Here is a 27,187-nt window from a genome sequence, read left to right on the forward strand (position 1 = left end):
GGTAACGGATACATGTTTTAATTGTGATGCTATTTAGTCCACGGAAATCGATGCAAGGCCTCAGGCTGCCATCTTTTTTAGAAACGAAAAAACAACCTGCGCCTACCGGAGACTTGGAAGAGCGGATGAACCCTTTCTCCAGGTTTTCTTTTACGTATAATTCCATGGCCTGTGTTTCAGGAAGGGATAGTGAATATAAACGCCCTTTGGGCAACTTAGAACCGGGTACCAATTCAATTGCACAGTCGTATTCCCGGTGTGGTGGAAGTGAATCAGCTTTCTTCTTGCAAAAGACATCACTGAAGTCCTGGTAGGGTACCGGCAACAATTCTGAACTAGGCTGTATAATTCTAAGAGGCAGGGTCAAGCAGGACATAGAGCACCCGGGACTCCAACGGACAATCTCCCCTGTTTTCCAATCAATAAGGGGGTTATGACTGCGAAGCCATGGATACCCCAATATCAAAGGAGCAGAGGGACAAGAGATAAGATAGAAGGAGAGCTCCTCCGTATGGAGGACTCCTACAGATAACCGAACCATTGGAGTCCTGGCGAGAATCCTTCCCCCAGGCAAGGGGTTACCATCCAAACCACATGTGGTGATGCTTGATCCTAACCTGATATGTGGAATATCAAGTGTCTGAAGAGGTAATCTGTAGACCCAAGCGCACCTCTTCACCTGCACTTAGGCTTTGGAGTTTTCCGGCTTGCTGGGACATGAAAGGACTAAGTGGCCTGGTTGACCACAATACATACACAAGCCTAGTGAGCGTCTTCTGGAGCGTTCCTCCGGAGGCAAACGTTAAGCGCCCAACTGTATGGGTTCAGAGGAATCGGGCAAAGTATTATCAAATTTAGCGAAAACGTCCATAGGAACAGAGAACTCCCGTTTGGCCTTCCTCTCTCTGATCCGACGATTAATTTTTATAACGAGTTGCATCAAATTCTCCATCGTGTTGGATATCGGATACTGGACCAAAGAATCCTTTATCTGCTCAGTGAGTCCTAAGCGAAATTGACTTTGCAATGCTGGATCGTTCCAGGCGCTATCAGTGGACCATCGTCGAAATTCCGCACAATACTCTTCCACTGAGCGACGTCCTTGCCTCAGCGTACGGAGATGAGACTCAGCTGAGGCTACCCTATCCGGGTCATCATACAATAGCCCCAGAGCTTGGAAAAAGGCACCCACAGACTGTAAGGCTGGACTTGTGGAAAGCAAGGAGAAGGCCCAAGACTGAGGGTCGCCCTGGAGTAATGAGATGATGATCCCTACCCTCTGTTGTTCGGAACCAGAGGAACGTAGTTTCAGACGAAAGTACAACTTGCAGCTCTCTTTGAAATTACGGAAGGCTGGCCTGCTTCCAGAGAATCGGTCAGGCAAATTCATCTTAGGCTCCGGTGTGTCACCAGCGGGAACTTGCTGGAGCTGCCGGTCTCTGGAAGCCCCTTCTTGGACTGCCAGGTGCTGGGATAAACTCTGCACCACTTGGGAAACCGCCTGTATCTGGTTGGCCAGAATCTGGGCTGGGGACAGATTTGACTCCTCTCCGTCCATGGCCGTACGATACCAATCTTCCTTGGCCGGTTATAATGTTAGGAACTCCCAAGTCAGTACAGTGAAACTCGGGAACTACTCAGAAGGCCAGGTGTTCGCTGGAGCCCCTAGTGGTGGGGACAGACTGGGCTGCGGGCCGACCGAGGGTCGAGTAGCTTATACTGACTTAAAGGAGTTCCCAGAAGTGGAGTGATTGGTGGGCTGTAGTATAAGAAGAATCCTAGGTCAAAAGGTCACAGGCACAGATGCAATATCCAAGGGCAAGCGAAGGGTCAAACTCACAGGCAGAGAAGCAAAATCCGAATTCCAGGCAAAGGTCAAGGTCAGAAGTGAAGGGTCACAGGTCCAACAACAAGCAGGGGTCAAACACGGGTAGTCAAATCCAAGGTAGCAGGAACCAAAACGGATAGCACAAGCAGGCAGCAGGACTGAGGACAGAACGCTATAACTGGCGGTGAGGCTGCAGACCTCACTGCCTTAAATACCAGTAGTGGCCAATCAGAGCCTAGCTCTGACATCACATGGGCAGGCTCAACCCTGCCATATTAATCAGCCCACAGGCTTGTGGGCGCTTCTGCGCATGCGCCCGGCTGTTCCCAGCTGCCGGGACGCAGCGCCCCTGTAAATAGCCCTGGCAACGGTCGGGTAAAAGCAGGAAGTGACGTCCCGGTTGCCATAGCGACGACCGGGACGCCTGCAGGAAATAGATGAGAGTCGCGGCGGTGCCCGCGGCCGCCGCGACTGCTAACAGTAAGAAGTGTATATTACTTGCACAGTAGAGACACAGTTTGTTGGTTATTCTGCGCCGTCGCTCCGCTTCGGTCAGGTGGGGGTGTGGACCACCTGTAAACCGGGCATTTGTTACACTGTAGTTGTTAGTTAAATGCAAATTTGTCATAGTACTATTAAGAGGTGCTGGCAGCACAGTTTCAGCAGCAGACAGAGTTGGCTGAAGCAAATCAACAGTATTGGATTTCAGAGAAACAGATTCTGATAGTCTCCTGAGTGGGTCCAAAAGTATAGCAGAAAATTGAGCCAGCTGAGAGCGTAACAGAATTATGTCCATTTGTAGACACTGAAGCAGAGGCTGTTCAGCCATTTGTAGAGCAGACATATTGCAGGGAGAAAATAAATGAAATCAATTGCAATGAGAGTTCCAGGAGAAATCTGAAGCAGGGTTTTTCCACATGACTCCAAGGCTTTCTTTTTGGCTGGTCATTCTGTTATGGTTCTGTTCAAAACCCATTCCTTGATTACAGCCATGGAGCCAGACACGTGATATAAATGTTTAAACTGTTTATTGCAGTAAAGGTATAGTCCAGGGAAGGCAAATAAAAAGTAAATAGTTCAAGTTGAATGAAACAATGGATTTTCAGATCTTGGCAGACAACAGTAAATGATAAAGAAATGCAGCCAATAACTTAACTGAAACCAGGAACAGAGATACATGCAGGTAATTCAGGAACAGAGCCACATGAGTAGGCCAGGAACTTCAATGACCAGCAAAAGATACAGGAAAATGCAGGCATATATAGGCCACAGACAGGTGTGGATGATTAATAAGCAGTGCTGGTTAACCCCTGATAGGAAGGCCAAACAACAGCACCTCTGGAGGATCACAGGTATTGCAGGGTAATATGCACACAGGAAAACAAGGCAAATAGTAACACAGGGTAAAATGCACACAAAACTATAAGGCAGATCATAACACTCCTATCATCTGCGGCAATTTGAACACTATATAAAGCCCTGCACATTCCAACTATGCAGCCTATTTACTTCACAAACTGGTGACAACACTTCCTGAACACAGACAGACCTGAATCTCTGGACTTGAAAAAGTAATACAGACATTAGTTTAGAACTTGCTATCTCCCAAATCAGGTACATGACAGTGGCTCCTTTTTAATAAATACTTCTTTGATATTTTTACTCTTAATATAGTAACCATTCAAATGTCCTCATTGAGAGGAGAGATAACACATTTGTCCCACTCCGCTCCCCAGGTACCTCTACCTGAGCCTCTAAGCACTGACTGTCACTTTAATTCCCGTCTCTAGTGCAGACGATTAGTCATGGTCTGCACCTGTGTTTGCTTAACCTGTGTACTGGTCAGGTTTACCATTGGTCAGCCTCCCTTTATAAGGCCTCTCCTTTCATTTTTGCATTGCTGGTTCTTCAAGTCATATCTGTTACCCTGATGGCTCTGTTGGGATGCATACCCATGGAAACTGAGTTTATCTGCTGCTCGTGGTAAACGCTATGATCTACACCTGTTACCTGTTCCACAATCCGTGGTAAGCTGCTATTCATTGGTGTGTGTTTATCACTGCTGTATGTTGGACTTCCTCGATCTCTGCATACTTGTTCCACTGCCCGTGGTAAACGCTATGATCTACACATGTTACCTGCACGGCCTGCATCGCTGACTGCTGTTACCTGTTTCACAATCCGTGGTAAGCTGCTATTCATTGCTGTCGTATGTTCATCGCTGCTGTATGTTGAACTATCACAATCTCTGCATACCGTTTCCACAGTTTGTGATGAATGCTATGATCCGCATCTGTTATCTACTTGGCCGGCATTGTTGATTACTGTTATCAGTTCTATCATCTGTGACAAGAGGTGCCAATAGTGGCTGAATATGTTTGGACTTTGTTGATTCCTGTGCCTCAATTCTACTATTAATAGAGACTCTGGTTATTGCATATGCAGCTTGTCTTAATGAATGTTGCTGACACTTACTATTCTTGCATGTCTTCGTGATCATCATCTGCAAATTACTCAAGTCTTCATAGAACCCTTGTATTAATGTTTTACAATAAAATGGCAATCTTTGTTACCACCATTTGATGTCTGAATTGGATCATTTTCCTGCTATGTAACTGGTTCTCTAGCTGTCACATTGGGAGCTTTCCTGGAGGGCTGCGCGCAAGGTGGGAGCTGCAGAAGCCCATATTCCCTTGAGGGAATCCCTAGTGAACATTTCCCATTTTGTTAGATTCCACGCCTCCAGGGAAGTTTAGTTAACACTCATTGAGACAGCAGGATCTCACTCAATTATCTGTGAGCTAACCTGACAACATTAAAAGGAAAAAAAAATCACCAAGAATGAACCAAGACTTAAGGTTGATCTGAGTAATTCTTAAGCTAATCTGGATCCCACGTCAACTAAATTTAAGAGATGCATTGAGGTAAAAAAAATATAACTGACATTTTAAACTTTTAACAGATATCACCGGTACATCTCCAATGAGATATACATTATCCTGCCCATAACCTTCATATATATCCCCAAAGATATCATCTACTGCCCAGGGCTCAACTGCTGATATGAGATGAGAATTAACAATAGTACTCATGTGGCAAATCTGGACAGTCCTGAGTATTGAAGCAAATTAGAGTAATCTCATATGGTTTCCCACTATGTTTTGTCAATGTCCTTCGTCTCTCCTCATCATCTTTTACCACCTCACACTCCCACCATTAGGACTTTGCTCATACTGCTCTCCACATTTGGAACTCCCTGCCCCACCCAATCAAACTCGCCCCCAACCTTCAATCTTTCAAATGCGCCTTCAAAACTCACCTTTTCACACTTCGGCCTGATATCGTGTGTACGCTCCAACAATGAACGATTATTGTTGCAAAGCACATTGTATGGTTTAATTTGCTTTTTAAACTGACCTAAAAATCTCGTTCAATGATGGAATTATGTCTTTCCGATTCTGCAGTGTGTACGCACTAATGACCGGCAGTGTCCATAGATCTCTGTAGAGTGTGCAGAGCCACAATATTTTCAGCCGATGATTATAACAGATGTTTAGTGTTGTCACATGAATCGGCATGCTGATCGGGCCTTTTTGTATTTTTTGCAGTCACTGGTAAAATCATTAAGGATATCACATCGGGAGAAATTTTGTATAGTGTGTACCCAGTTTTACAGTTTTGTGCAAACAGTGTGATGTGGAGTTAATTGCACCCAGATAAGTGTTTTTCTTTCATCAGCAAAACTATTAATGCTAAGAATCCCAGGAACGGGGGTTGGAAGACTGTGAGATATTTTGTAGCCAAGTCCCAGACGAGAGGTTGCAGGTAATAGGAATAAGTCACGTGACAGCAGAGACTAATCCCATCAGAGAGGAACTAGGATCAAGTCTAGCCAGGCAGCCAGAAAGGGAAGAGCAAGGTTGGAAGGGAACCAGCATTTGTAAGTGTGAGCACTGAGCCGACTGGTGCAGAACAGGAGGTGGGTACTGGATGACAAAACTGCACAGATTCAATGAAACCATATGGAGCTCCTGCTTTCACCTAGGCCTATCCAAGAGTAGGACATATTAAACTTGTGGTAGTACAACCCTGGGTGCATGCTGGGCCAGGGTCTGTAAGATAGAAGTTCAACGCAGGACCACTTTGACTCATGAGCCCATGTACACTGGACACGCTGCACCCAGTGCAGCAGAATAGGTGAGTTCAGGTAACAGACCCCCTATGCAAAAGTGTTATCTCTTGTGCCTAAAGTAAGTGAACTGTGCTAGAATATGTGATATGTAAATAAAGCGCCACCTCACTTACTGTGTATTCTGGCCCCATCTATACAATACTGATAACTGTAGATTGTTACACTTGTGCTTCCATCACACACACTTTCTTGCTAATAAACATTCATGTGCCACTTTACCCATGTAAGCCTGAGGTTAAAGAGATGAAACTAAAACCATGTAGCTGACCTAAAGGTACTTCAGAGGTAGGTGTTATTGAAGAAATAAACCTACACCGCCTACCTAGCAAACAGGGGGTTACATAACAGATTTAGGGGTCTATTTTACAAGTGGTGTAGAGACAAATTGCTGACGTAACTGCAAACAAAAGGCTCTTTCACAGCTTTTTCTAATTTAGCAAAGGGGTAACTCCTGAGAAAGCAGAGATTTATCCAGTCTTAACCTAATTACTGGTGCTGAAATCGGTCCCCATAGACCACTATGGGAACAAGGGTACAGGCTTCCCTGTCCTCTATCCCTCCCTCCTCTCCTATGTGTCAGACTCCCTCTCTGCCATCTCTATCTGGACAGCTGGACGCTACCTCAAACTCAGCATATGCAAAACTGATCATGTAAGCTTGCGAGCAGGGTTCTCTTTCCTCTCTGTCTGTATGTATTATCCAGTATTGTATTATTAATGTTTATTCCCAATTGTAAAGCGCTACAGAATTTGCTGGCGCTATATAAATAAATGTTGATGATGATGATCTTTACACTGCCTAACATCACATTCCCTCTTCTGACCTCCCTTAAGGTTGATGGTGTCATCCTCTACCATGTTTCCCAAACACGCTGGTTGGGGGTCATCATCATTCCGCCCTCAATTTCACTCACCACATCCAGTCCCTTGCCCATTCCTGTCCGTCGCCTCCACCTTCACATATTGCCAAGATTCACCCTTTCCTCTCCCTGGATGCCACCAGACAATCCATACTTTTGTCATGTCCCGCCTTGAATATTGCAATCATCCCCTCTTTAACTATCCCCCCTGAAAGCTGTGCTGAATGCAATCATGACTAATCTTCCTCTGCCGACATTCCTCTTCCACTATGGCTCTCTGCAAAACCCTCCATTGGCTCCCTACTCCCTCCAGAATACAATACAAGTTGCTTGCTTTCACTTATAAAGCCCTTTTTAAAGCCTCTCCCTCCTACATCTCCAAACTAGTCAAGAAATAGACTCCTACTTGCCCACTACATTCTGTCAATGACCTTCTCCTCACCTCATCAGCTATCGCCACCTACTAAATTATGTCCCCACATTTGGAACTCCCTGCCCCATCCAATCAGACTTACCCCCATCCTTTAATCTTTCAAACACTTCCTCAAAACTCAACTTTTCACACTTTACCTTCATATAGAAGTATTGTCAGACAGCTTTTGGATCGATGATCTGCCACCCATGGACGTAACCAAAGCGTTCTTCTTGCTACAACTGCCGAGGCCATGCTTTTGGAAGAGAACACAATCATATCCAATGAGGCTTTACACAAGAAATCAATGCTCTTCTGCATAACCTCTAAGGATTTTAGAAGGTACAATCTATTTATTCAATCTTCAATATCTGTATGTAAAGTGCTGGCCCACAACCTAAGGGATCTAGCTATCGAAGCCATGGCTATCCCAGTCTTTCGAGTTATGCATGAGGAGATGTGTAATTTCCTGAAGGAAGTCACCATTCTCCTATACATGGCGTCTTTCAATAGTCTCCCATCATCCCATAGGAGAGTGGTCCTTGAGGATAAGCCGGCTATGGCTGAATCCACCTTAGGTACCGAACACCATCTCTGCATATCCTCATCCTGGAAAGGGTACATGCGGTTCAGTCTCCCCATGTTAGGATGACTTTTGTCTAAGGTTTGCCACTCCTTAGAGATCAAGTCTTTAATCACCTTATGGGTATGGAACACTCTACATTTCACCTGGTGCTCTGAAAACAGAGTATCCTGTGGCTTGATTGGAACTGTTAGTTCCTCAATGTCTAGAGATTTGTTAATATGCTTGAGTATAATATTTATGGTATCCAAATTAAACATTCTGGGATCCTCTTTCACTTCAGCCTCACTATCTAACTCGGAATCACAGTCCTGAAGGGAACTGAATGTTTCAGATGATGGCCCTGGTCTCACATCCTCCATCTCTTCTGCTATTGGAGTACTGATGCTCTTTGCCCCCTGCTGTGGGGCCTGAAAATCCTGCATGGCCTTCACCATCCATGAAAAGAACTGTTTGAATTGTTCTGGGGGGCCAGGCTCTTCTATCGTTTCAGAGGTACACGACACACATAACGGATCAATGCAATCTTTCGGCAATCGGAAGCTGCACACACTCGATTCTTAACTTTACGTTTTCTTTTTCCCTGCACAAGCTCCACAGAGGTAGAACAAAAAGATATTAAGTAAGCTATTCTAAAGTACATAAACACCCACTTCTAAGGGCTTACCTTGGGGTGTTCTTCAGCTTTTTTTGGGGCAGGCTCCTGGTCCACGGTGCACTGTATCCAGATAGCTGCTAAGTCCTGCAGCATACAACCACCTATAGCAAACAATGAGCCTCATATAATGGGCGTCACTTGCTTTAAAAAGATGTCTTTCCTGACATCATCAGAGTGTGTCTATCACAGGATGTTTTCCACTTGTAATGCTTTTCACCTGTCCCTTGACAGGTGTACAGATGAATGGAGTAGTGGTGCACCGCACCCCAGCAGCACACTGCGCATGCATGCGCCCGGTACACGCATGCGTCCTCCATGTGTGCACGCCCAAATCGGAAGTCCCCGGCAGCATCCAAACTTCCAAACAGCCCAGCTGAAGAAAAACGGTATAGTTCCAGCCCATGCCCCGCTGGACTGCACATACAGCCAGCCTCATGAGGAAAAACACAAACCTCAGGTAAGCCCCCTCAAATAAAATAATAAACAAAACAAAAAAATGCTACACTACACTATCCTGTCATACACTTGCTGAGACAGGAAAAGAAGACAGGAGGAAGAGGAGGAGCTACCTTATATAGGGTCCAGGTAGGGCGAATCTTTTCCTGTCTACACTAAGCTGATCAGGGTATTAAGTCATTGTCAGGGCTGCCATGGAGTTGGGAAATTAAATATATATATATATATATATATATATATATATATACACTATATGGACAAAAGTAGACACTTGACCATTATACCAACAGGGACTGTAATGACATGGTATCCAAATACATATTCATTAATATAGAGTTGGCCGCCATAACAGCTTCCACTCTTCTTGGAAGGCTTTCCACAAGATGTTGGAATGTTTCTGTGGTAATTTGTGCCCTTTCATTCTGTAGAGCATTTATGAGGTCAGGCACTAATGTTGAACGAGAAGGCCTAGCTCGCAATCTCCAGTTCATCCCAAAGGTGTTCGATGGGGTTGAGGTCAGGGCTCTGTGTGGGCCAGTCAAATTCTTCCACATCGAACTCATCAAACTATGGCTTTGTAGTCTTTGCTCTGTGCACTCGGGCACAGTCATATTGGAATAGAAAAAGGCCTTCTCCAAACTATTGTCACAAAGTTGGAAGCATAGCATTGTCCAAAATGACTTGGCATACTGAAGCATTGAAATTGCTCTTAACTGAAGATAAGGGGCCTGATTCATTAAGGATCTTAAATTAAGAAGTTTCTTATTTAAGTCTCCTGGAAAAAAACATGTTACAATGCAAGGGGTGAAAATTAGTTTTCAGTTTTGCACCTAAGTTAAATACTATCTGTTTTTTCATATAGCACACAAATATCAACTTTAAATTTCAGTGTACAAATAAGCTATCAAATATTCTTTTTTTTATCCTTTTTTTATATTCCTCCATTGTCCCAAACATGTTAACTAATATAAACATGAAATATATTTAACACAGAGTAATTGTGTTAAAATAATTAATAAAGAAACAAAACCTTTGTAACAAACATGATAAGAATTATATAAAATAAATTAATCGTGTCCAGTTGCATTCAGTGCTGATTAAGGAAATTCTCCCAGAAAGCCCTAGAATTCCAAGTGATGGTGCTACTTTTTCTGGGGGTTTTCAGAGATGTACTTACTAAATGAGAACTTGTATGTAAGCTCTATTCACAATCTTTGTGGCGTCTTCAAAAAGACCAATTCGTTAGGGTCGAAAAGCGTTGGTGATGTGGGGAAAGTGTATTTTCTTCCTACCTGATAACATATTTTGGGACTCAGCATTTGGTGATCCCGGTATATCACAGGGATTTTTCACCATCTGCTTGTACGTCACGATACTGAAGTAATCTTCTGATCATATCATGTAGTAATGCAGAAGAAATGACATTATTTCTATGTTCATGCTCATGGCGGAATTGATTGAGGACTAGAGGAGCAACAGGAGGCGATTCCACAGATTGTAAGCTTGCCAGCAAGGCCATCTCAACTCTATGGGCTAGATTTACTAAGCTGCGGGGTTGAAAAAGTGGGTATGTTGCCTATAGCAACAAATCAGATTTTAGCTGTCATTTTGTAGAAGGTACTAAATAAATGAAAGCTAGAATCTGATTGGTTGCTATAGGCAACATCCCCACTTTTTCAAACCCGCAGCTTAGTAAATCTAGCCCTATGTCTATTTTACCCAGTTTGTAAGTGAATCACCAAAAAGGGGCAATACCCCCATAAAAACAAGCACCATCCCTTGGAACTCTGGGGATTCTGGAAGATTTCATAAATCAGCACTGAACATAATTGGTCATGATTATTTTATTTTATTAATTATTATATTTATCACAAAGGTTTTGGTTATTAGTCACTAGAACAGAATTACATTATGTTATATATGTTTAGTTGTTATATTATTTAACTTGTTTGTGACATGGAGGAATAGAAGAAAAGAAGGAACACTAGACAGCCCATTAAATGTAAGTAATTATATATATATATTTATTATATATAGGAGAGATTGCCAGCGCTAAAATTATTTTAAAATGTTTGGTCTTTCATTAGTCTGCCATACTTCATTAAAGTAATTTGACAAAAATATATATTACATTAACATCAATACATCTCACCTATTTTAGGAAGGAAATATGTGGATCCCCTGTAATCTAGTATTAAATGCACAGGAAAGTGATAAAAACAATGCACAGGAGATACAGCCCAGGACATACACGGCTAAAAACAGAATTAATCTTGTATAAAGCTGGCCTCTCCTCCAGTCTTCCTTCTGCTTCCAGTCTCAAATCTGGCCTCATTTAACACTATCACCAGTTTACATCAGTCAGTCTGATTCCCTTTCTTGCAGATCCAACATAGGGGACATTCTAGGTCGCTTGTAGAATAATAGGAGTTATTACATAACAATAATATTTGTAGGTTAGAATTTGTTTAATAGATGGCCAATTATTTATATACGTTGTGTGGCTTGTAAATATCTGCGTCTCGGTTTTTTATTAGCATTATTATGGGTTTTTTTTTGTATTTTTAATTTCGATGATGGCTCTTTTTACAGTAACTTGTTGCGTGATTGAGTTATTAACGTAACAATATTATTCAATCCTGTTATTTTCTTTTACACCTGACTATAGCAATAGAAGATCTATTGCTCTTCCTGGTGGACTGCCATTGATACAATGTTATGTTATTTGAGACTCTCCACCAGCACATACATGAGCTTTATGAAGGAAAGTACAGTATTACAATCCTGCGCTGGAGACAACATCACTGATCCTACCTACTGCCTGCATCAGACACAGCACACACTGCAAGACAGACTGGGAGCTCAGTGCACCATGTGACTCCAGTCAGGTGACCTGCTGAAGTCACACATCACAGGTCCTTCCTTTCTCTGCATGTGAACCAGCCAGCACCGTGCTCAGTCTGCCTGTCACTCAGCTGCTGCTGCTGCACAACTAGTGGCCGGGCTGCACCGTGCCTGTCTGTCAGCGTAGACACTCACCGGGACTAGACAGCGCGTCCAGAGCCGCGTACACAGCCCAGCAGGCTGCCATCCACAGCAGGAGCTAGACGCCGCCAGCAGCCGTGCCCCGGGGACGGAGGAGATGTGACCAGCTGGACGCGCAGGAATGAACGGACAGGGCTGACTGAGGAAAAGGGAGAAATCCGAGGAAAAGTTTTACAACTCTGCTAAAGCCCCCCGGAGTTTACTAGGGGCAATGAGAAGTTGTATGTGGTGACCTTATTCCAGACACCCCGGGTCCCCAGGCTGTGGCTGGCTGTTTTTAGAGGGTGTGACTGGACACGTTTGTGGAGCTGTCATCTACTGAAGAGCATTATTTGGGTCAGTGATCGGCAGCCTCTGCGTTTCGGGATTGCATTCAGTTTTGGGGGAGATTCTTTCCCTTTGGACCTCACGGATCATTGTGTACAATAGTCTCGATCGTAAAACTGTTCTTTCGAAATCTGGCAAGAGGGAGAAGCTCCTCGTCACCCGCCTACCATGTCATAAGAAAGGTGAGTGAGAAATGGACACTGTGTGTATGGCTCGTTTCCGCCTGGAAATGCAATAGTGCAAAGTCCACGCAGGATCCCAGCCACCAGACCAGACTATTAACTCGTTACATGGCCGTAGCTGGGCTGCACATACTCCCCTGTCTTGCCGAAACTAACGTCAAACTCTCGGTCCTCGTTCTCCGCACGTCTCCTTGTACAGGTCTATGTGCTGCATACCTGCCTTGGAGGGGTTACTGTATGTAGGTAGTGTTTTATGTTACTTTCCACATGCACACGCATGATCAGCACTTGTCATCTGTCCATCTCATGGTCTATAAGGAGGGGGGAGGTGGGTGGGGGTGTTGGTCACCAAATACATATGACATTATTGGCAACATTATAGCGATAACTCACAGTCAGACAACATATATCGCTGCAGGCTGCAATGCATTTTGCAAGGCTACATAAGTGTCTTTTTTCTACACTTTGACGACAACTGCTTTGCTTCAACCCAGCATTCCCCGTGGAGCTGCTCACATTTGCAATATACATTAATATGTCTACAATACCATATATATATATATATATATATATATATATATATATATATATATATATATATATATATCTCTATCTATCAACAAAGCATGCATAATGATTAATGTAATGGACATCAAATGGTATATGTAAAAGTATTTTAATGCACCCCTTTTCATTGATTGTGGATTATTTCTCATCTTCCCTTTAATTGTTTTGTTTCTGTCACATTGTCGTTTCTTTTTGAGTGTGACTTTTGGTTTTTACTATTTCTATACTTTACAGACTATTTATGTGTGTTGCTGAGGACTGGTTGGCTTCTAACAATTAATTTGGTAGAGCAGTGGCAAGTTTAAGGTGTTTTCTTTTGTAGTATAAACCCTCATCCCCCCCCAAAAAAAAGAAATCTATTGCAAAACCCACTGTAACAAAATAATATGTAGATAATCTATAGTGCTATTATGTGTGTAGTTTGGAAACAGTGTACAGCCAATATGAATATTTCAATATGAACTTTTTCACAGAGCAGTCACCGCCTCTTCAGATACAGTATGAATATAAATACCTATGACTCAGTCACTTCCATGCATGTACAGTACCATTGACATGCAATTAAATGTAACTTTCCATGACAGATATTCACTTTGCTACTGTGATCGCTACATTCTGACATTTTGAATGAAAACATTCATGTGTGCTCTATCTCTGGGGTATGTCAGACACATTAAAGAGGTACTTCCACCTGTTACAATAACCAATTATTTAATTTGTAAGGAATGAATAAAGCATTTTCAAAATAAACTAAAATGAGTATATATTTTTTTATTTTTTTTAACAACCAAAGATTCAAGAGATTTCTTGGATTTTTTTTTTTAAATATATACGCTTGGAGTCCTTGGGTTAAATGTATATGCTTTATGATTTCCTTGTGGTACCTATTCATTATATCATTATATGATAAACAAATGTTGAGAATCTCTGACCTTGAGTATGATGTGCCATTGTATCGGGAACATTATCAAAGTGTATATTTGTACCAGCCAGTGTGAAAGTGCCACAAGTTAGCCCAATATATATTTTAATACTTACATAAATATCCCTGGGTTGTCAACAGGTGGAAATTTCCAGTTCTCCATATACCTGTATATCATGCATTATTCCAAGCAAGTACAGAGTGGGTTTGAACTTGATAGATAATGCTGCCTCGCCAGGTAATGCTGAATAAACCACATGGAGCACCAGGCTGCTTGCCAAATGGCTGTAGGCCTGTATGGCTCACTGTGGTGCTGGTGGAGCTTATAGCACAGTCTCCTAGAGATTGTCAGCGTTTTCAGTTTAATCATCTTTGACCTTTTACATTTCTTGCTATACCTGATTGCTCAGTAGTGTATGTCCAAATAACCTTCCAATAACCTGCTCTGCCTTGCAGTAAATGTTGTACTATGTTGAAATTATTTCTCAGGTGTGCGATGGGTGGTAACAAGTATTTATGAATATTACATCCCATGTCTATTGAGGATATATACTGATGAGATAGCAAGAGTGATTTTATTTCCGGTAGAGAAATAATTATATATCAAAGCTTATTAGAATGCAATTGGCAGATGGGGTTGCATATCCAAATGAGCATGTAATTAAAAGCACTCCAAACAAGCTATCTGGTAAATACGTATCAATTAATGTAAAAACAATATTTGTAGCACAAAAAATGTTATTTGTATTTTATTGGTAATTTATCTAGAATGGTGTTATTGGTACAACTTGTGTAGTTAACTGATTACATAACTTTGTTTTATTTCAAATAATAGGGCATGTATATCTGTGAAGGGGGGGGGAAGTCTTAAAAAGATAGTACATACATTTGTGCGTAAAATTGTTATGGGCGTGTGTTCAGCAAGTTTATTCACCTGTAACATTATCAGTTTTTAAAAGCTAAATACTACTACATATGTGCATTATTGCTAGGGCAGTGTAACGTTGTAGATTCCCTATTTTTACATATTCTACCTACTTGGCAGCAGAGTAAAATTGGTAATGTCTCTCCAGTGCTCTCCTTCAGTATCTAAAGGGTTAGCATTTGTGTCGCAGCAACTTAATATCAGTCATGCCACCCTCCTCATAACTGACAGGTCAGCTGAGCCAGTGAGATGCCTGGGAGCACTGAAGGAGTGTCAACCAGAGAGGAGCAGGGCAGTGTCCATCCAGCACTTGCCATGTACAGACATTGTGTTTAACCACTTATATACTTTGTGATGGGGTCTGAACTTTTAAGCAGTTACAAAAAAGAGGGTTGTTGTCCTCAGAAACTAATTACAATTGTTGAGCAGCAACATGCGTGAATTGATGTAGTACTTTAATGGACACTTTTCTCTAGCCAAGCTTCACTGCTATTTAGTTTTATGCAGAAACAGACTACATGCCAGCTTTGATGTTTACAAACTGGTGCTAATCTCTCTCTACTGCTGCACCTGGAGGGTATAGGAAATCAGATAAATTAGGAGGGAGACGAGGGAGGAAAAATGCAAAGTAGGAATTAATGCAGGTAGGGAACAGGTGCAAATGGCAGACCTAATAAGTGCTCCACTCGGTCATTTATCACAGAGATATATGGTGTTCCATATGACAGCTTTATGATTTACAGTTTTTAATGTTACATTCAGTCATCAAGTGCAAACGGCAGTATGAATATGAAAAAGTTTATATTTTAAAAATGTATTATTTAAAAAAATATGTAACTTGTTTTTAAAATGTCTTTGTAATCTTAGGTAACACTTTTGGCTAAATTGATCAAACTGCAAGTTTCTGGTGGGTTTAAAAAAAGTGGAGATGTTGCCTATAGCAACCAATCAGATTCTAGTTATCATTTATTTAGTAAATTCTAGAAAGCAATAGCTAGAATCTGATTTGTTGCTATAGGCAACATCTCCACTTTTAAAACCTGTTGGAAAACTCTCAGCTTGATACATTTACCCCTTTATTTAAAATGTAAATTAGAGTTTGAGACACTGTTTGCTATTTATAGCATGACATTGAAATCCATCAAAACCAATACAAAAAAATAAAAAATAAAAACATGTTTTTCAAAACAGGGCCCTGCATTTGGGCCGAAATATTGACTGCTGGAATAACTGTACCTTTCAGTAAGGCAAGAAAACATTTTCCAACACTGCACTTCAATTTGTGGAGGAAGAACCACAGCAACAAATATAAGAAAAAGTTAGTTTATTTTAAACATCCTACAGCTAAGAAATGACAAAGCGTAATGCTATTTCTAAATCCCACGTAGTAAATGATGCAGTTTTAATTATTCTGCTTCATCAATCTTTTTCAGGTGACACTTTACTGTCACTTGTCTAATATTTCACAGCATGTTGCTTTGTAGTGGTTAGATCACACAATTCTTAAAAGTTGCATAGAAAAGTGAAACGTCTTCACAAGCAATAACCTTGCTTACAATAAAGAGTTTATGTTCTACATGTTTTCATGTGAACTACAAACTGTCACTTGACAAGCAGGCTCGCCACACATGACTAGTGTGCCTCTGCCAGGGGTTGATCATACTTACCATTCAGTCTGGCACTCATTTTTCCTTTCGGACTGCAGAAAATAATGGAATTACACCCCCAAACAGCTCATAGACTCATCCCATTGCTGACGCCATTTGGAGTGGATTATACAGGTGCCCAGCGATTTGCAGCAAAGAGTTTAACAAATGTACAATCTAGTACATTGAGATTAAGGAGGAAAAGGGATAATGTAGTTCTATCCAACAATTAAAAATTAACATAGCTAAATAGCAGGTTAAAGGCCAGTAAAGTCTTGTGAATTAACATAGCGCCTCAACGGCATAATCATATTTTTGCTTTACCTGAATGGTGGTTATACATGAAATACTGTATAAAGGACAGTCAGGCAAAATAAAAGAAGAACAAACAGAAAGACATCACTAATAGTTCTTTATGGTTTTCTGGTTCACTTGCATGTCCCTGCCCTGCTCATTGGCTTGGAAAGGGGAGATGCACTAGCTCAGTTGCCAAGGTAATTTTATTGACCCGCATATTTAGTCTGATAATTTTTATTTTATTGAATGTTTTCCTAATGTCTCATTAATTGATAGATCATCATCATCATCAACATTTATTTATATAGCGCCAGCAAATTCTGTAGAGCTTTCCAATTGCAAACAAACACAGTAATAAAACAATACTGGGTAATACAGACAGATAAGATGTAAGAGGGCCCTGCTCACAAGCTTATAATTTATGGGACAATAGGAGTTTGATGCATGAGGTTAAGTGCTACATAATGAATATTGGTCCGAATAGATAATACATTGCTATTTTGATATAATATAATTTAATTCATTCTGTACTTTATTTGGCATATTTGTATGTCTGTGTACCTGTTTGCAATTTCTATTTGTTGTTTATTATTTAACTTGATAACTGGATGAAAAGCTAATGCAAATTTCAATGTATTTATTTGACATTGTCCCACCTTTGTTCTGTAAGTATAGTGTTTTGTGTTTCTCTTTTTTTTATATTGCAGAATGTGACATTTTCCATCTGTTACATTTCTCCATTCAGTTGTAGGGTTCAGCTCAACACATGAAAAATGCACCAAATATACACATGCACGTGGATTTATGTGTAAAATGCATCATTTAGATCAAATCCAACTAAAGGGTAAAACTTTCACTTGTGGGAAAAACCTGTAGCATTGTAAGGAGTGCAAATATTAATTTTGTTCATTGAAGAGAAAATATTGCCTGTGTTTTGCATGAAGAACACACCCGTGTTCCTTTCCCAATATATATATATATATATATATATATATATATATATATATATATATATATATATATTATAAAAAAAAATGTATTTCGCTTTTGCACAGGTACTATCTTGTTAGTAGCAAATACATGGCTGATTGTTTATCTGTTGCCCTACCCCTTCTGTCTGTAATCCAAAAACAAGTTGCAATGCATACATTTCGTCCATTGCTAATGGCTGGCTCTTGCACACCAACTAGTGATGTTGCATCGAGACTTGTGTAAGACGTTAAATATCATGTACTAACTTCACAAATAATTCTCTTCTGGATCCAGATTTGTTTATACATTAGGTTGTTAAATCTGCACTGCACAATGTGTTTGGGACATATGCTGCAGAATAGCACAGCTGGGTGCAATTCTCAATTCATATTTATAGTGGTATAAAATGTATTAACAGGAAATGGATAACTTATTTGTTCCCCTATAACTACCCATTAAAGCATCACTATGAATTCTGCAGGTTTACATTCATGTATGTAAATGGGGACGTGCCATACTACATGCTTTGGAAGTTATTGCTTTGTGTAACATCTCTTTTAAAACAGCCCAATTACATTATCAATATTTAATTTGTATAATCTGGCTCGCTATCAACATATATTCTTGGTGTGTATAAATTATATCAATGAAATCGCTTAGGTAACTGCCTTCAGTTTGTTGAAAATATAATATCTATTCACTATGAGATCTTTGAACAGCAACATCAAGGTGCAGCTTTTGTCAATGAAAATCTTTGCCGTGATTGGTCAAGATATTAGCATTAACTTGTTGGTTGTGAAGGACTGAATGCATTCTTTGGGAACTATGTTCTCACCGATTGTCCTACAGCATATGGCCAAATAGTTTTTTGCCAATGTCACGAAGGAAGAATATTAAAATGTAAAAAATCTGTAAATATGTATGAGATAATATTTTATATTCACACATAACTCAATGCAGTTAAGCATACTTTCATTTGCCAATTAAAAATAACACACTACATATACCAACAGTATTAGTAAGCCATCTAAGGTTACACTGTACATAATATACATACCATTTATTAATTCATTCATTATAGTATGTAATGCAGAATAAATACTGCAGTCTTGATGGCTATGGGTAAAGAGTCAAAACCGTCCTTTACTCTGTGAAGATTGAATATTGACATTTTTTATTACTTTTTCCAGGTATGGAAACCAAAGGCTATCACAGCTTCCAGGAAGGAGATATGGAGAAGCGATGGAGTCAGGTGCCACAGTCCATGGAATTCTCATCTTCCAGGCAGCAGACTTCTGATACTTCTTACATGGAAATTGTAAGCGCAAGCTGCGCACCCGGGGATTTCTCACAGAATGTCACCGACAGAGAGGGTAAAAATAAGCAAGATCTCCTCCCATGCCTTCAGCAAGAAAGTAATCAGTCTGGTGTTCTACCACAGGAGCTTAAGCCTGAACTGGAGTCAAAAGAACTCTCTGCGACTGTAGCTGAGTCCATGGGATTGTATATGGATTCTGTGCGGGATGCCGATTTTGCATATGAGCAGCAGAATCAGCAAGGGGTGATTCGTCCTGGAAATATTTATCAAAATATGGAGCACCTTGTTAAATTTTACAAGCAGAACGCTTGTGGCACTTTTTCATTAGATTGCCAAAATCAATCTGTAAATTCTGTATTGAAAACTGACAATTCCATGAATGGTAAATTAAACAGTAACATTTTACGGAGCCCCTCATCCTGCAATGAGAAAAGTTCGACAAGTAGCCCTTCTGCTATGGTGCACTCTGTTTGCAGCCCCCCTGGAATTGACTCTGTTTCTTCAACTACTTGTTCCACCAACTTTGGAAATTTAACAGTACATAGTCCAGTTAACCAAGGAACGTCTGTTTCGTGCTCACCAAATATTGATAATAGGTGTCCTATTTCCCAGAGTCCTGCACACGCAAGCACGGTGGAGTCCCCCTTGTCAAGCCCGTTAAGTAGTTTAAGATCACCTATTTCCAGCCCACCAAGTCACTGCAGTATAAAATCCCCAGTATCAAGTCCTATCAATATTGCAGTGAGACCTAATGTAGCTAGTCCTGGGAATATAAACACAAGATGCTCTCTCTCCAGTCCTTCCAATGCCAATAACAGGTCCACTATTTCTAGTCCTGCTGCAAGTTCTATGGGGTCTTCTATCTGTAGTCCAGCAAGCAACACTTTGGGATTTTCCTCTGCGATCCTGCCTACAGAATGTAGAACTGATGCCAATATTACTACAGAAACAAAAGACAAAGGAGCTCAGCAGCTCTTATTCCCCAAAATGGAATCAATGGAGAATGAAATTACTGACAGTAGTACAAATACTTTGGTAAAGTTTATTAAGCCAGACCCAGATGGGACTTTTATTGACTCCTGTTTTGGAGATTGCAGTAAGGTTGGTTCTGATACAACTTTTCCAGTCTCCGTAAAGCAAGAGCCAGGTAAAAACTTTTGTTCTAATCCTTTCTTTAAAGGCACCCAATCAGGGAATCCGTTTCCATTTATGGAAAGCTCATACTTTACCTTCATGGATGATAAAGATTACTATTCCCTGTCTGGAATTCTTGGACCACCTGTTTCGTCATTTGTAGGCAGTTGTGATGGTAATGGATTTTCTAATCAAGGCATCTCCATGGGGATTAAACAAGAGGCTGATGATAGCAGTTTTTACCCAGAGAGCACTATGCCTTCCTCAGCTATTGTTGGTGTTAACACAGTTGGACAGTCATTTCATTATAGGATTGGAGCACAAGGCACTATCTCATTGTCACGCCCTGTCAATAGAGAGCAGCCTTTCCAACATTTGAGTTCGTTCCCTCAAGTTGGCTCATTGGTCGACACTTGGAAAACACATTCTGAATTGTCTCAGAGCTCATTGTCATCCAGAAGAAATGATGGTTTTCCAGGTCCAGGATACATTCCAGAGAACGTGTCAAGGTGAGTAAGAAAGTGATCACGTTGTGAATGCACCAGACAGTGAATGGCACAAGACTATAATTGCCACATAGTTAAACAAGAGCGTCAGTCAGAAAATTCGTGGGTGTGATATATATTTAGAAATCTTGTAGGTGTTATTTGTGTGTTGTGTTTTTTATTTTATGCTATATTCCTTTTCAATTTGTTGCTCTTTTTTATTTATTTTTTATGTCTAAAACTTGTGTGTTGCTGTATATAACAGCATTGGACAAGTATATTTTAGTTTTAAAGGCATTTTTGATCATGTATACATGCTTTCATTGATTTCAATGATCTGATGTGCCATTTCTGATCTACACGTATTGAATGTGCTCTATTGATGGTTTAATTTATGCTGTAGATATCCTAGTACCTGTAAAACACTAAAATTACCCACTCACAGAAATATTGCACACTCACACGGCCAATGTCAAGACTTGTATTTTTTAATTTTACATATTCTGACACCATGAGCTGTGAAATATATGATTGTAATATACAAGTCATACTATTATATGTATAATAGTATATATGTTAATAATGTCCATCTCCCTTTTGCTTTGCACCAAACTCTTCATATATCATGATTTATACGGATTTTTAACTTGACCTTTGGCTTCATACCTTTCTATATGCTTTATTGATGATTACTCATATATCCTTGTAACTCACACATATACACACATAAAAACATAACATAACATAAAAAAAATATAGAATTCCATAGATTTTGTTGTAGATCCATTTTGTACTGCTCTGAAACCAGCTTGTGATGATTGGTGTTGTTTAGTAATAAAACAACAAAAGTTGATTTTTATTCTTTGACTAATTCTAGAACAGATATTTCTAACAGTAGTGTTATGTGGTGTGAAGATGGATGTGTGATGAATAGGCATTAAAGCCAAGTTGGCATGATGTTGACCATGCAGTGGATGTTAGCACCTAATATGACATGCCAGTTGTCTGTTTACAAGATGGCTGAAGGTGCCTAGACATGTGGTGACTGGACTGCCATGGGCAGCTACGCAGGACAGTTTCATGCAGAGGAGGCAGGAAGGGACATTTAATAGGCAGTTGTGTTACATGTGGCTGCCTCAAATAATGTGTCAAACCCTACGTGCCTACCCTCATATAACTGATACATTGACATTTGATTTAAAAAGACCATCATTACGTTTCATTGAGCCCCAGGCTGGTGCCTTCATTGATAAGTTGTTTGTCCTGGAGGTGACTTTGTGAAAGAGGAACAACACTAGTTTTAGAGTGAGTAGTCTTCATGGGCTATATGAACTGCTGACCATCACGGCCTGTACATATGGTGGTCAATGCAGGGCACATAGTATGTTAGTATGTTACGCTGGGCATCCTTTAGTAGATATCTGTAAGAAAAATATATGCCCCTCAGCGAAAGCTATTTTTAGCAATTTGCATATCCTTAAAGAGTTGTTAATTATTATTTTTTCTTAACAAATGTATGGACTTCTTACTTTTGGATAACTATGGCGAGGCCTTAGAAAGAGCGTAGCGGTGTGTGACCTCTGTGCTCAAACTATTTTTCTGCCTTTTGACCACATGAAAATGGAAGAAATAGAAATTTCCACAGTGTTGATGAGCATCATCATCATTATCAGCAGCAGCTATTTATATAGCGCCACTAGTTTCGGAGCGCTGTACAGAGAACTTACTCACATCAGTGCCTGCCCCTTTGGAGCTTACAGTCTAAATTCCCTAATACACTTGCACACAGACCGAGAGAGACTAAGGTCAATTTAAGAGCAGTCAATTAACCTGCTAGTATTTTTTTGGAGTGTGGGAGGAAACCAGAGTACCCGGAGGAAACCCAAACACAGGGAGAACACACAAACTCCACACAGATAAGGCCATGGTCTGGGATCGAATTTATGACCCCAGTGCTGTGAGGCAGAAGAGCTAACCACTAAGCCTCCACGCTGGCCACACATTGTGTGCTATGTTCATGCATTTTTTTTATTTTATTTTTTAGGCTTACTTTACAAAAACATGTACCGGAGAGTTGAAAACAAGGTCATCTACACACAAACTGAGTTTTGTATTTTATTTTTTTATATTATTATTTTTTTACATCCTCACTTAAGTTATTAGGAGCTCCTTATTGTAGTCATTGTACTTCATCTTTCTTGTCTGGCTGCCCTCTGCTGCACAGTGTAACAGAATGACCTGTGGCCAATCAAATCATATAGATAAAGGTTGTGATCTTGTGGGAGGCAGTGATCTGTGTTCTCCTGTGATTATGTTAGTGAGTACAGGGGCTACATGAGACTGGTGTCATGGTGAAAAGAGGGGAATGGAGGCCTCCTGGAGCTATATAGTGAGCGATGGATTATGGAAGTAATAGAACTATTGTGGTGTTGAATATTCATAGATGTTGATCTTAGTATCTTTTTCTTAACATTTTTTCCTCTAGTATATATACACAAATGTACTAATTTAGACTATGAACGTGGCAAGATATCTACCCCCTTTTTTTGACCCCTTGCCTTTAGTGCTTTGGTAGTAGCATTGTAACAAGTCAGCAAAGTCTGTTGTGATAATACTAAGCCTTTGTTTTTACTCATAGAAACTTAACATAAATGTGTTAATATTTACATAAAATGATATATAAACCATAGCTCAACAAGTCATCATTAAACACACCCCACACATCTAGTGCGTGACATCAGGCCACCAGGATCACCTCATATGACGTTCAGTTTATGAAGCATTTATAGCGTGCATTACCTCTATGTAATTTGTGTCAGAGAGGTTATCAAGAGTTTTATGTTTAACTTTTCAATGTATAACTTGTAATTGGTGAGTAGTTTTATATATGTACATCAAATAAAACAAACTACCTTAATCAGTTAATATAACATATATTAAAGAAAAATTAAAAGTAAATTAAGGAATTACAAAACAATAGAAAATTAGCTGGGAGTGTGCTTAAGATAATAAGCACATGGTTTTCTTACAGTTAGTGGTGTTTTATTACAGTAACATATAATTTTTGTTGAGAAGTGACATTTTTGAGAATCTACCAATATCTCAACAATAACTTGCAGAGTTAAGCTGTAGTATAATTCATATAATTCACAGTATATGTACTGTGAATTACATATATGTCCTGAACAAACATTTTTGTATTACACGACCACCAGTCCACCAGTTTACTGCTGTTCTCTTAAACTTTTATCTGGGGTACCAAGTAACGCTGTCAATGGAATAATAGAGAGATTGTCAATTTATTTTATCTCCACCATGTATGAATAAATGTACCTCGTTAACACCTGAAGAAGGGATTCATGTGCAGCCTTTGGAACCATGTTTTTCTTGACATATCCCAATACATTGCAAAGAGCCCACTTCACAACTAGCACTAGATCCAGATGGTGCTGGGAGGGTGTACTCCGTGCTTCACAATAATTTGCCTCGTTGGTCTAAAATAACTATTAGTGACTTTGAGTGATCACGCATATATTTATTGAGTTAAATAGATGTAGGACAACATTTTATAAGCGGGTTGAGATTGTTGTAATGAGTTAAACTAACTCTTTAATATCATTTGCCTTGTGTATCTGAAATGTATATTTCTGGAATGTTTTCCCATCTATTTTTAGAAATTCCCTATATCCTAGATTCTCAACTTGTGTTATAGGTAAGACCCAAAAGGAGTTTCAGTGCCGCTAAATAAAATTACATTTATAAGTAAGTTATAAAACATAGTAATAAAAGTGGGTATTTTTAAAACTAGTAAACACACAAGAAATTGCATAGAATAAAATGTAATCCGATGAAGGGGGTACTTGATTAAATACATTTATTTTATTTCACTGGTGCTTAGTACATGTGGACACACTTGGTAAACATTTATCATGTAAAAAGAAAAGTTATTTGTTACTTGAAATCCCAGATTACCTTCTGCTAAAAACATAAAGCGTGAATTCCTTCCCCCCTTCCCATCTGCTCTTTCCCTTCCCCCTTTTTTGCCCCATACCCCCCCCCCCTCTTACTCCCCCTTCTTTATATTTTTCCTTTTATTTGTATAAGTTAAAACAAAATAACATCGTCATGGTACCATGCGCATATGAAGCCGAATTTGTTTTGTAAAAGCACTGTGAGAGTGTTTCATACACATTGTTAAATTTGTACTTGCATTTATTGTCTCACTACTGTACCTTTCAAGAGTTTTATATTTTGTAATGCTGTTTAAGATCAGATGTTATTAATAAAACGTATTTAAAAAAAAAAAAAAAATAAAGAAAAGTGAGAAACCCCATAGAGTTCAATCAATATTCCATAGTCAAATTAAGAGAAACTGTCTTATCGATAACATTTCTTTTATAAAGGCTGCTGCCCTTCTTATGTATAGTGCAGCATCTAAACAATTCTGTGACATGAATATTTTAACATTCTTTTTTTTTTTTTTTTTAAGACTGACATTGTAAAAAGTACAAAATAATATTTTCTAAATCATTCTGAAATATTTTTAGTTTACATATTACATTTTAACTCTACATATGTGGCTATAAAAAAAAGTTACCTGATATACAGATATTATTTTATATCTAGTTTTCCTATGTGTAGCAAAGGTCCTGTTGGATAATTGTATATTTTGCTTTGCTTCAATGTCCATGTCAGTGGAGACTTATAAGACAGAGTACATAAAAACAGATCAAAATTGCGTGTAAAGTGCATGATCATTATGCTTGCATTCTGATTTATTGTTCCCAAGTGCTATTTTCATAAATTCTACCATGAATAGTTGCAACAAATCTCTGTACTTGGCTACATAGTTTTACTGTATTGAATAATTACACTAGGATCAATAATTATGACTTTGCTGCTGTTTTTGTGACTACAAAAGGAAAAATGTGTAAATGTAGTTGTAGGTTTAAATGAATATGAAATGATTGCCTAGAAAATTTGGAGTTTCAGAGTTTGTTCTAATGATTGGTATCCTGAGCTGTCAGCTTTCAGACCATGGTGTATGCCAGATCTTTGCCAGGAAGCTCCGTGATATTTTGACATGAGAGAAAATATGTTTTATGCAGCTATTACCCAATTCAGATGTGAAAGAAATAGCATATAGCACATAAATTATATACTCTTACATTGCAACACAATAAATATGGGTGTGTGACTGTACAAAGAACAAAAACTGACATACAATCCTTCTATTTTCTCATTTCCGTGGTCTCCTTCCCACATTGCTCCCTCTGTTCATAAAGTAACATACATTATCCACAGAACTCTGTTCTTCAGCATGTGACCCATGTGGGTCTTTTCATAACTACAGATGGACAGGATCAGACAGTTAAATAAAAGGTGCTTTATTACATTAGGCAAAAAAACAGACTTCCTCCCCTTCATTCATGTATATATCTTGTTCTCCTACCTTTCTGCCACTATTTCATAAACCCCTCCCAGATGATACTCAAACTCTTTCTTTGGCTTTCTGATAGTTGTATTTTAGTGTATACATATTAAGCAGTAATATTTTATAGATATATAACAAATATTTACTACCATATGGAATAGCATATTCTGCATACTGTTTAGATTATAAGCATTTTAGAATTGACCATAGTTTTCATGACCGGCATGAAAGCCTATGACCTTGTCATTCATCATGGAATGCATAATATTCTAATAATATTTTATCCATTCTAATATTGTCAGTAATATCTGTGATATTACCTTTTGTGATGCCCTTGCAGTGTTTGACTTTTTCATATACCTCAGTTCTCAGAGCATTTATTTAGTGACTTTTGGATGTGTTGTGAACCCCCTGGCATTGTATGCGGGCATCCTTTTATATAATATATATGGAGCCCATTGGTGGCTGCTAATACCCTTATAATGTACTTGTAGAGTGTACATTATCCCTTAAATAATCTACAGTGCAGGGTGTTTTCATTAATCAGGCAGTCTGTTTTATTCTATAACAACATTATTATTTTTAAAAGGAAATGAAAAAAAAATAATATTATTAATTGAACTTAATGTCAATTACCTTATGTGACTTTGTTGCTTTAGCAACAGTTCTTTTTCCTCTAATAATTAAATCTTCTCATATGTAGAATTACTGACATAAGGACGATTTTTATTTTTGCTACAAACTTGCACCACTATATTATATTTAAAATGTTGTTTACATATGTAAATTGTTTATATCATGAGCTTTATGCAATGTATTTTATAAGTAACTTTTTTCTCTGACATAATCTAGCATTTACAACTCACTGTATGGTATCTTTCATGAACCATAACAACCCTCTCAGTCCATCACTTTCAACAGGCAGCTCTCTAAGCATTTAAACCA

General features: G+C 39.3%; 1 protein-coding gene across 2 annotated transcripts in view; it reads left to right on the forward strand.

The window, feature by feature from the left end:
• The first annotated feature begins 11,821 nt into the window (after positions 1-11,821).
• The window catches only part of NR3C2 (nuclear receptor subfamily 3 group C member 2), a 305,523-nt gene continuing 290,157 nt past the window's right edge, over positions 11,822-27,187 (forward strand). The window contains exons 1-2 of one of the 2 annotated variants that reach the window (XM_075198951.1): positions 11,822-12,542; positions 19,062-20,832. In XM_075198951.1, coding sequence (XP_075055052.1) covers positions 19,064-20,832 — 1,769 coding nt within the window. In that variant the 5' untranslated portion in view covers positions 11,822-12,542; positions 19,062-19,063. The remainder of the gene's footprint in view (positions 12,543-19,061; positions 20,833-27,187) is intronic. The other variant, XM_075198958.1, reaches the window with a different exon arrangement.

This window comes from Mixophyes fleayi, chromosome 1 (assembly GCF_038048845.1).
Source record: "Mixophyes fleayi isolate aMixFle1 chromosome 1, aMixFle1.hap1, whole genome shotgun sequence".
Lineage (NCBI taxonomy): Eukaryota > Metazoa > Chordata > Amphibia > Anura > Limnodynastidae > Mixophyes > Mixophyes fleayi.